Consider the following 12342-nt stretch of genomic DNA (forward strand, 5'->3'; position numbering starts at 1 on the left):
ACAGTATCTTGATTAAGACATGAGTCATATCATAATAGTATTATGATGTTATTCTTTTTTTTTATTTTTTTATCTATATGTATGTGAGTGAGTTACATTTTCAGTTGTTAATGTCATAAGGTTTTATACCAGATTTAAAATCGAGTAATCATCTTCATTGAACTACAAGTAAGATAATTGTTTAATTTTACAAGTTGTAGTTAGTTTATGATAAATAAGCTAAAAATTTAGTTTAAATAGTAGTATTAGCTTAAAGAGTAGTATTAGTTTAAAATTTAGCATTAGCTTAAAAAGTAGTTCTAGCTTAAAGAGTAACATTAGTTTAAAGAGTTATTGTTCTTCTTCTTCTACTACTTCTTCTTCTTTAATATTATACTTATTTAGTCTATAATTATATTTATGCTGGAGCTTTATTTGTTTATTTGGATTTATTTATTTTATTTATGCTTGGAGGTTTATTTATTTATTTATGCATGGAGTTTGAATAAGCTTTTTGTTATAAGGTTTCAAAGACTTGAAATTTCTGATTTGTTTTTATTTTATTATTAAATAGTTGTATTTTAAAAAATAATTCTTTTTTATTCCTTTATCTCATTGGTTTTAGTTTTGCCATTATTTTATTTTAGTTTGCCTATTGTTAAATTTGGTTTTAATTTAGTAAACTTCCATGAATTTAAGTTTACTTTATTAATCATTCGCCAACAGTTAAGGAAATATTGAATTCAACTCAATAAATGTAGAATTAGTTTTATTTTCAGGTAACATTGCAAAATATGACTTAACTATAGTTAGATAATATCTTATTGCTATTTTGTAACATTTATTTACATTTATTTTACATTTATTTACTCTATTATAATATGTCTGTTGTACTATTTCTTAAACCCCACAATGTATACCTTATCTAATCAAAAAAACATATCATCGTTGTTTATGTAGTTGTGTGTGATTAATGGAACGATTTATTTAATAGAATAGTGACAAACTAAAGCAGTTTCCAGCTGCTTTAACTTATTATTGTTATTTAAAAATGCTTTTTTTTTTAATTATAAAACTATTTTATCATTCTTGTAATTGTTTCAGTTGGTTTTTTTTTATTATTATTGTTATTTGTATCATATTAATAGCTGGTATTTACTTAAACTTTTCGTAAATAACCTACATATTAGATTTTTTTTGACAAAATATATAATTTGGTTGACAAAGTCAACCAGTTTGGTAGATGCAATTTTTAAAAAACTTACTTCAGTTTCTTAAATAAAATGGATGAAGTGAATGATGAAAAAGAAGAACAAGACTTTCTCGATGTTAATATTTACTTAACTAAAGGGGTCTATCCCATTAGTTGCACTTCCAATAAAAAGAGAATATATGTTTTCCAGGTTTAGAATGGAAGGTAATCAATTAAAATATATGACAAAAAAGGGTTTATGGGTTGAGATTATTTTTAGCAAAGAGCAGAAAAAGTAAATTATTTGTACTTGTCATAGTGAACATCTTACTTATCACCTTGGACGAACAAACACTACAAGGTTTTAGAACGTTCTTACTGGCCTGGAAATTTTCGATAAAAATTTTTCTATCATAATAGCAGATCTAAGCTGTTAAAGCAAAAAGAAAAAATCAATTTTTTATTTAAGATAATTGATCAAAACTATTATCATGAGTTTACTGTGATTCTGCAACAGTCCCTCAAGTAAAGGTTAAAGAGTACACCCTAAAAATTTCAAGTTTCCATTTTCAATTTTATGTTTTGTACAAGGTCGAAAAAAGCTAGTTCTCAAGCCATCGTTTAAACAACACTAAAACACTTACTCCGCGGACAGTTTTCTCCGTGACAGTACAAATACAATTTGTTAAAGCCTAAAATATTTTTTTTTTAGCCAATCACATTTGCATTAGTTGCTCCAAAATGCAGGAAATTTTTGTCTAAGTTTGAATAAGTACCGTAAACCCGGGTTACTTGGAACGTTTTTGAGGTATTTTTTTCTTGCTCTTCATTCACTATTGACAATATTTGAAATTTAACAAAATAAATATAGGGGCTAAGGTTAACTCTCACATAATTCAAATTCAAAATAATATTTGAATAAAAGGATTTTGTATAATATTAATTTAAACAGCCATTTAATATTTTTTTTTGTTTTAATGGGTATTTTTTAAGCGGGCCAGCATAAAAAAAGTCTCATTTACATCAGTTTCACTTACAGACTATGCAAGTGGAACATCTTTACATTTTGCCAAAAAATCATCAAAAGAAATATTTTAAACAAGGTCAAAAGTAATTTTTTTTTTCTCCCTTGAGTCTGCTTTTTACTTGACATCAACATGAAAAAATTGTTAAAGTACATTAATTATCTGGCCAATGATTGAATGTGATACTTATATCTAATGAGTAAATCCTATATTTCTTTCACTAAGTTATTGATTACCTTTTGATTTGACAAATATAATGATTATAAGTAAATAAAGAACAAAAGAGATTTATATTTTGTAATTGTCTGTGCTTTTTTAAAACAAGAGGGTTTTAATTGATCTAGTATTTTCTTACAATATTTTTTGAGAGGTCAATAAATGGGTAGAGTTACCAATTATAGAACAAGATACTGTTTTCTTCTCAACATGATACTATTTTCTGTAGTAAATTCAAGTACTTTTTCACTGAAAAAATTGCTTAGACTTTAACTCATAGGAATGTTCCTATAATTTGACAAAAAACGATAACAAACCAGTCAATAAAGTGAATAGAATCAAACTGCACTGACTTTGACTGTGTTTTTTAGTTTTCTATACATTAGGTGGTTCACTTTGGTTCTTGTTGTGCATAAATGGTCAGCTTTATAAACATAACCAGAGACAATTTGACCAGAAGCACTAAACATGATTGATGTAACATAACATGTTGTACAGTTGCTATATTTTGCATATTTGTAAAAGGATTTTCCGTGTGTTTTCGGACTAAGTTTTTAAATTTTATTATACAAGGTGGCAAGTTGCACCTAATGAACATCTATTATTGTTTTTATCTAATAATGTTTATTGTTACTATATAATTTGAAAACTGACACTCAGTACAATTTTTGTACTGCCTTGTATCATGGCCTACTTTATTTATACGGCCGGATATTTTGCATTTTGAAGAAAAAAATAAAAGGCCAGTTTTCTCGAAAAGTGTTTTTAAAGAAGCAGCTTTGAAAGTTCAAAAAGATGGTTAACAAATGTTGCGTTGTAAATTGTCGTTCAAATTATCATAATTATGGTGAAGTATCTACAGTAATATTTTCGTTTCCAAAAAATGAAGAGTTAAAATAAAATTGTATTAAATTTGTAAATAGAAAAGATTGGACACCTACTAATTCTTCCGTTATATGCATCAAACACTTTGAAAAAAATTATTTTAAGATAGGTAACACGAATCAACGTTTTAGATTAATAAAAAAACTAAAGCCTATTCCAACTATTTTTGATTGCACAAATTTGACTGAAGAAGGTTCATCACAACTTATAAAATCTTCTTATTCGTTAAGAAAATCACCAACTAAAAAAATATTTCAGCCAGATCAATATGAACAGTTTTTATTGAATGATTTGATTAGTAGCTTTGACGATATTACTGAAAGTCTTGCTCCAGATGGTTTTTCATTCTTGAAGTATCATGATCATGTAATTTTTTATAAATTGAGTCATAGTGCTTTATCTATTCCAGAAGTTACAGAGTGCATTCGTGTAAACAATCAGATGCATGTTAAATTATTTTATAAAGGTTCACCTCTGCCATTGCCTCAGTGGTTTCGTCAAGGAAAAGATTGTCGTTTATCTTGTAAAAGTATGCTTCGTAATTTTTCTACCTACATTAAATCACAAGCCGAACAATTTTCATCTGTATTGACTGAATTACAGCAAATTAAATATATGAAAAAACCTATTTATTCAGCCAATATTATAAAATATTCACTGATATTACGATATACTTCTATGCAGTCATATCAACTTTTGCGTGAAGAATTGCCTTTACCATCATTATCATTACTTAAAAAAATAACTAGTGGAAATATTGATGCTCTAAGTTGTGCAAAACATTTAAAATTAGAAGGTAAGATATCTCAAGATATTTGCTTGATTTTTGATGAAATGTACTTGCAAAAATGTGAGGAGTATTTTGCTGGAGAGATGATTGATAGTGATGAGTCTGGAGAAATGTATAAGGGAATAGTTTGTTTTATGATAGTTGGCCTGAAACAAAACATTCCATATGTGATTAAAATGTCTCCTGAAAAAAAAATCAATGCTGAATGGTTGAAAGAAGAAATTTTTGAATGTCTTCGTATTTTAACTGAATGTGAATTTAATGTTAGAGTTATTGTGTGTGACAACCATTCCTCTAATGTTTCTTGTTTTAAAAAAATTCTTTGTGCATCGAATCAACAAGCCGAAGATTTGTTTTTTATTTACAATCTAAAAAAAATTTACCTTTGTTTTGATGTTGTACATCTTATTAAAAACATCAGAAATAATTTGTTAAATTGCAAAAGATTTTTATTTCCAGATTTTAACTTTAATGGATTTAAAGATCCTATAACTGTATGTGGGGAGAAATTAAATGGAGCACCTTCCATAATATTTATGAAAAAGACATTGCTCTTGATGCTGGCTTGCGTAAAGCACCAAAAATAACAATGAAAGTATTACATCCTGGCAATTTTAAACAAAATGTTTCTTTAGCACTTGCAATTTTTGATGAAACTACATCTGCAGCGATTCACTCATATTTTCCTGATCTTAAAAGTAGTGCAGATTTTCTTACATTATTTAACAAGTGGTGGGTTTTATCAAATTCTAAATAGCAATATTCAACATGTAATATTTTAGGTAATGCAGTCGTTTCTGGTGATAAAAAACCTGAATTTCTCAGGGAAATGGCACATTGGATTGAAGCTTGATAATCACAAAAGATACCAAACTGTGAGAAGCTTACTTTAAGTGTTCAGACAGCTGCAGCACTAATAAGAACACTTAATAGTCATGCCTTATTGATCGAGGACTTACTTAATGATGGATATCACTTTGTTTTAACTGCGAGATTTCAAAGTGACCCATTAGAAAGGAGATTTGGACAATATAGAAAAATGAGCGGTGGAAGATTTTTGGTGGGTTTAAAAGATGTCACTATTTCTGAAAAAATGTTAAAAATCAAAAGTATAGTTAAAGAAAGTATTAACTTTGATGATAGTTTGAAAATGCCTTTTGAGTCTTTTGAGAAAATAATTTAACAGATTTGAAAAACTTTCTTCTGATAAAGCTGAGTGTACTCCAGAAATCATGACACTTGCACCAGAAAGTAGGGAAGTCGGTGCTCATATTGCTGGATATATAGCAAAGAAACTTAAAAAACGTTTTGGTACATGTTGTAAAGAATTTTTATGTTGTGTCAATATTGATGAAAGCAATCCTGATCATACTTATTTAACAATTATTTCTAGGGGTGGTCTCACTATTTCTTCACCATCACTTTTGGATTATGTTTGCACATCCTTTGCTATGATTGACTACTCTTATAACAAAATAAAGAAATTTAATTTACATGCACGACAAGCTTTAGAATATTTTTTAAACCATTTTTTTGACTCTTTTCAGACTTCTTCTTATCCCATGCATGAGAAAATTGGGATAAAACTTGCTGGAAGAATTGTTATCAACATTTTTCTTAATAATAAAAGAATTATCTCTACCAGCGAAGTAGCTGTTGATCATGTAAAATCTTTTAAAAAGAAAAAAATTGAGAATGTTTAATAAATTATTTATAATATGATTATTTTATTTTTTAATGAAAAAAGAAAAATATTTTATTATTTTTTATAACTGTTCTTGTTTCTTACATTGTTTTTACTAATTCTAAATTTTAAAATAAAGACTCTTTTTATTTATTTATTTCTTAATAAATGTTCGTTTAATATCTAAAATTGTAAATATATACAACTTTAGTGGACTTTTTTAATTTAGAAAGTAAAATAATTTTGAAAATGTTCAAAATGTATTAAGTTTTTGAAACATTACGATTTTAAAAACTGGCCTTCTATTTTTTTCTTCAAAATGGAAAATATCCGGCCGTATAAATAAAGTAGGCCATGCCAGGGCAAATACAAATGGGGGTGTAGGGGGTATCCCCGCTCTCAAGCTGTTATATATGCATTTGAATAAGCACATTTGTCGATTTAGCATTTCAGTTGGCAAGTTTTAAAGTATAGTTGACAAATGTCAAATATTGAGGACCTTATTTTTTTTTTGTGTGTGTCTCTAGTTGGCAAAAAATACATACAAACACCCCCTCCTCCATGACAGACCTCTTCGGGACGGCCCTGACAACGGCCTCGCTGAATAAGAGAAGCGAAAAGCAGCAGCATAGCTACAAATACGCATAAAATGGTAAACTTTTATCAGGGCCACTAATCTATTTCTTCCCGAAAAAAAAAATTAATACTAAAACGAATAAATCAAAAAAATTTAATTTTGATTTATTTGTTTAGTATTAATTTTTTCAAAAAGCTTTCTTTCTAAAAAGATATAAACCCCAACTTTAAAGAAAAACAAAATATTAGAGAAAAAAACAAGGATACGACCCCCCTTGCCCAGGAAACAAATTTAACATGCATGCTTATTGGGGCTACTCAAATGCTGTCAAGATAAAGTAAAGTCTGAAAAATAAAGTAAAATCAAAAAAAAGAAGAGATTTAAAAAAGTGGAATTTTCCAGTTGGCTCTGAAAACAATTTTAAGATGTACTTTTGTTAAATTTACATAAATGCTGGAATTTTCAGAGCTCTAGCTAGTCTAGAAGGTAGTGAAAATCAATCTCAAGGGACAACTGCTAGCCAACAATCAACTTGTGAAGTCAAATTAACGTTTGAAAAAAAATTACAAGTTTATTCTAAAGCACTATTTTAATTGAACAAGATTTTGTTTTTCTAATCATCCTTGTGCGGGTTGGACGCCAATGCAACAAAAAGGAGGATATTTAAATGACTTTTTTTAAATGATTTTTTTTTAGTTTAAATGACATATAATTTTTTGAAAACTGTTTTAGCACTCGATGTCCTTGCGGATACCGAAAATGTTATATTGCATTATATTACCATAATAAAATACCTGATTGAAAAGGCAAATACAAAGAAAAAAAAATAGGAGAAAAAGCAGTGACTTAGTCAAGGTTTACACATGGATAAATTACCCATTGCTTAGAAATTAGGTCCTCTTTTTGCGACTCTAAATTGAAGTGTATCTCTTTATCACTTTTTTTTCATAATAAAAAGTTAAAGTTGAAATTAGAATCTGATATTCACAAAAAATGTAAAATTTGTTTTAAACTCGAAAAAAGTTATTAAATCTAAACTCGATTTTATTTGATCTTTACCGTAATTACCGTAATCGGTTTACGGTTACTTAGAATAGCGGGGTAACTTTGAATACAAATCTATTTTTTTTTTCAAGTTGTACCTATGACAAGAATTTGTATGAAACTGCTCAAACCTAAAACATTAGAATATTAAAAATAGTTTCTATTTTGATTATTTAAAGTTTTACTTTGTTTATTGGTTGTTTATTGTTCCTCAAAAAATAAATTAAATATTTGTTTCTTAAAAAAGTTAGTCAGAATACTTTGTACATTGCCTCAGCTAGTGTAGTAGCTTGTTATCTAAGTTGCATGATTTTTGTTTATAAATTCATCAAGCATATAAAATCCAAAGAAGTTTGTTTGCCTACTATAGTTATGTTCCATGTTAGCATAACATACTTTATTGTATAAATTTTTTCGCATACAGGTACCGTCAACCGGGGTGACTTCGGACGATTTTCGAAGAAAATATTAAACTGTTTCATTAAAATCAATACAAAATGGAAATATTTTTGTGGATCGTACCACTGTAATTATAAAGAACATGAAGAAATTTTGGCTTTCAGCTTCCCAATATGATATTAGCATAAATAAACGGTCTGAAAATCAAAAAATCAAAATCAGGAAATGGAGTGACTCCGGACACTTGAAGCTTGGGATTTTTAAAGTTGAAATTTCAACATCAAGGATTTTAAAATGAATGTATAACTATGTAAAAAAGCTACTTGATTAAAATTTTTTTATTTCAAATAACAAAAAAACAAAAAAAAACAACTACTGGTAAACTATTTCAAATACACATATAATTAATGATAAAACTACAATGATTATTCATTATTTCTACACCTAACTTTAATCTCGATCGTTTAATGTTAGAAGCATTTCTGCCAGAAATATTGCTTTGTTTCATAAATGAATTTAACCAGTCATTTCCAGGTATCTGCAAATTGCTACTGTTTTACCCACGATGATTTTTGAGGAGATCAAAAGCCATCATTTTGACTTCTAATCTTCCGATAGGAAAACCCTAATCAGCAACAGCTTCTAGTATTTGAGCAATGAGTACCTCATCTGCTTTGTTTATAATTTTCTGGCCTCCAACCTTCTTTAAGGTGGGTTTTCTAATGTGATCATGCAATGTTGATTTTTTGACTTTATGCTTACCAGCAGCTTTTCGAATACTCATGCCTTTACTGTGATCTTCTATAGCTTTTTTTATATCTTCTTTAGAGCTTGTTCCACACAACACTTTAAAGTTTAGTTTACGTTTGTAGCTTCGCCCCATCGCTAAGAGAAACTGAAGTGGAATAATAATTAATGCTCTGTCCGAAGACACCCCGCTGTCCGAAGTCACCCCGGTTGACGGTAACTTTGAATAAAAGTTACCTGTATGCGAAAAGTAACTCCACTGCATAAAAAGTCAGAAACATGAAACAATTTAAAAATTTCTATTGTCATACATGTATTATATATAATATGTTAAGTATTGTACATAATATTATTGTGATTAAAAATTAAAATATCATGTGTATAAACAGTAAGTCACACATGTATATATATATATATATATATATATATATATATATATATATATATATATATATTAGGGTGTCCCAAAATTATACAAAAAAACACTTTTTTTTAAAACTCCTCTTGTACACCCAAAATTCCTTGTCTATACTAAGGCAGAAGACAAATACATGCTAAAAAATTACTCTCAGATCATTTTAAGTGCTTACTGTAAAATTCCAAAATCTCTATTTTTTAGCTTTTCAAAATATCAAAATAAAATAAATAACAGTGTGATTATTTTGTCCACTAATATATATTAATATTATCATATAGAGAGCTTTAAATATTTATAAGTTCTTTTTGAGTTACATTCTTTGTTACTTTTTTTCTCTCCTCTCTTGCTATCAATAGTATATTTTGGCGCTGTTCTTCCTTTTGAGAATATTTAAAAAAGTCGTTTATAAGGCCAATGTTTCTTTCAGCGCAGTCATTAGTTACACTAAGTCCTTTAACAAAAACTTCAAAAACACCATATGATTCAGTTTTTGAAAAGTTGGGATGAGAAGAAACCCAATCTTTAACTTGATTTGTGATTCCAAGGCGTAAAAATATAAGCCAGCTATCAGCAGTAACAAGTTCTGAAAGCTTGCTGTTTGGTAAGATTAAAACTGGATTAGGTTTTTCCATATTTATATTTTTTTGCTCTGGAACTGGAAAAGAAATTAACGAATTCAAAATCTGATACTTAACAGACATTTCCAAGTGAGAATCAACGAGTGAAAACACAACTATTGCTGGAGAAAGATACCACGAATGTTTATGAAAACTTTTAATCAAAGCATTACCAATATCAGCATTAAATTCATCCTTGATAACATATGCTGCTTTAAAAGCATTAAAATCATTAAGTACAGCGTGTTGAGCGCATCTAGATTTAAGGTACCATGGAGCATAACAAACAGCAACAATAAAGGCACATGTTTCTATTTCTTTTTTATTTTCATCAGGTAAAAAGCTTATAACAGTGGATGTCATCTCTAGTGAAAGAATATACAAAGCATCCGCCATAAATCTTGCTTCGTGACAAGCTCCAGGTTGATGAATTTTAAATTCTTTAAGTTTATCAGATTCGACGCCAAGATAAAAAGCCAAATATTTTACAAGGTGATTATAGTCATTTCTTGGAAAAATTTTATTCTCTAATGAATACTTTGCATAATCTTTAGCTGCTAGCGCCAAGATGTGAAGCTTGCTACCTATTTCGAGCTTGTTCCAATCAAATATTTTCAGTTCTGGAACTCTTAAATTCACAGATTCATGAGAAGTTTCCCAGTTTCTTTGAAAAGCCAAGTACATAGATTTACTTGGACGCTTAGATTTAACTTTAGTGATAGCCTGTATTGCATGATTTATATGAAGTTCATATATGTGGTGACGACACATAAACCAAAACAAACATTTATTAAGAATTCTACTTATTATTATTATAGCTCCGTTTAGTCTACCTGTATTACTTGATGTAGTATCAGTACAGACTCCAATTATATTATCCCCTATTTCAAAGTACTCTAAAATGTTTTGAATAACAATGGCTTGATTTTTTCCTTTAGTGCTCTCTACAGGTATAATTCCAAGTAGGCGATCGTCTTTTGTAGTAAATTCAGGACTGGTAACAGATATAGCAACCCTTTCCTTCTTAACAGTAATTTTTAACTTTTCCTCTATTTCTTTTACCAACTTACTATCAAAGTGCAAAATCAAATTCTTTCCTGCCATTTCTTCGTAATAGCTTGATCTGATGGTGGTACCTAAATTAAAAAGAATTTATTTCTCTTTATAACTACTATTGATTATTTTAATATCAGGGTGTTAGCCAAAATTAAACATTATACCACGTTTTTGCTGTATTGGGAATATTTATTGTTGTTGTTCAGGAAAATATTGGAAATTTTCAAGAAATTGTCCTAAAAAACTCAAAATAAGAATCAAAAAAAAAAGTCATTGATTTTTAGGAATTTTGAAACCATTGTGAATTCCCCAATATACACCTTTGGGCTAGCTAACACCCTGAATATAAATATTTTGAATGTAAACAAATCTACCTAAATCTTCAATATACTTGAATCTACTTCTAGCTACTGAGCTTCTAGATATATTTAAGTCATTGACATTTCCGCCTAAAGCTTTAATAACAGCTCCTAGAAACATTGTTTGTGAGCGAATGCTGATTCCGCATCTAACACTAACAGGTGTTGTAGCTAATATAAGATTGTCTCTGTCAAACTCTATTGCAATTTCTGAACAGCCCAACTTAGAGTGTTTTTGACGCTTTAGCTTTGTGTGTGTTGGAAGCTGGGTTTCACCCCTTTCTTGAAAATCTAAATCACTATCACTAGAAACTGAAGATTGGTGAGCAGCAGAACCTAAGTAATGAAAAGCAGTAATTACTTTATAAAGCAAATATAAATTTTAATTAAACCATTATTAAGAATAATTATTTAAAAGTTTTCAATTAAAGTTAAAATTTGAGATATCATTTACCTGATGCCTCAAATTCATCTGAGTTATGAGAGATCACTTCATCCATTTCAAAATCAACTTTTCTATCCAATCCAAAATATTCATTAACTCTACATTTTTCTTCATAAGATCTCATTCTTTCATACCTTTTAATTCTCCTTTCAACTCTTTGCTGCATATCAATGTCATATTTATCACTTATTACACCTCTCCTCATTGTTCTTTGATCTTGAAGAAAAGCCAAATCTTCTATAACTGCATCATTCGATCTTGGCATATCTTTATCTGATTTGATTTTATCTTCTATGTTGTTTTGAGAAATATCAAATAAATTCTCAAGAAATTCTTCAAACCGATTTTCGTGATTTTTTTTGGTAATTGTGTTCCAGGAAAGATAACTTGTATTTCGCATAGAAATGTACAGTTTATTTAGTTTAATAAATTTTTTAACAATTTGTACTTCAGAAATTATATACTTTCCAAAACCAGCATATTTCCATATGTTTACAACTTTTCTAAGGCAACATATCTCCATACTTTCATAACAAAAATCTTTGTCATGGCAAACCATATCCCTACTCCCACTCTTTGTTTTGCAAGAGAAATTTTCTTGAGTAGACTTGAACCTTTTACTTTTTTCTGCAATAACATACTGATAATATCGTAGAACTGTTCCATTTGTTGGTAGTTGATGTATGGGAAAAACAGAAATTGGACTTCTGAGAATGTAAAGTGGTCGACGCGGGTTTAAATTAACATTATAGTTGGATTTTTTTATTTTAGCAGTCTTCTTTCTTTTCGCCATAACATAAATATATTTTAATTTTTTTATAATTAATTTTTATCAATATTTAATTTGTAATAATAAACTACTCAAAATATTCTTTTGTAAAGAGTAACAGTTTGATTCGTTGTTTTTTT

The 12342-nt window shown here is 28.6% G+C and overlaps 1 protein-coding gene across 1 annotated transcript; it reads right to left on the reverse strand.

The window, feature by feature from the left end:
* Positions 1-9198: 9198 nt before the first annotated feature.
* LOC136088668 (uncharacterized) lies at positions 9199-12286 on the reverse strand. The gene is made up of 3 exons (XM_065812964.1): positions 11443-12286; positions 11004-11324; positions 9199-10709 (listed from the first exon to the last, which is right to left on the reverse strand). The coding sequence occupies exons 1-3, from the start codon at positions 12224-12226 to the stop codon at positions 9241-9243; spliced, it is 2574 nt and encodes an 857-aa protein (XP_065669036.1). The 5' UTR covers positions 12227-12286; the 3' UTR covers positions 9199-9240.
* Between the last annotated feature and the right edge of the window lie 56 nt (positions 12287-12342).

Source organism: Hydra vulgaris, chromosome 12 (genome assembly GCF_038396675.1).
Source record: "Hydra vulgaris chromosome 12, alternate assembly HydraT2T_AEP".
In the NCBI taxonomy this organism is placed as follows: domain Eukaryota; kingdom Metazoa; phylum Cnidaria; class Hydrozoa; order Anthoathecata; family Hydridae; genus Hydra; species Hydra vulgaris.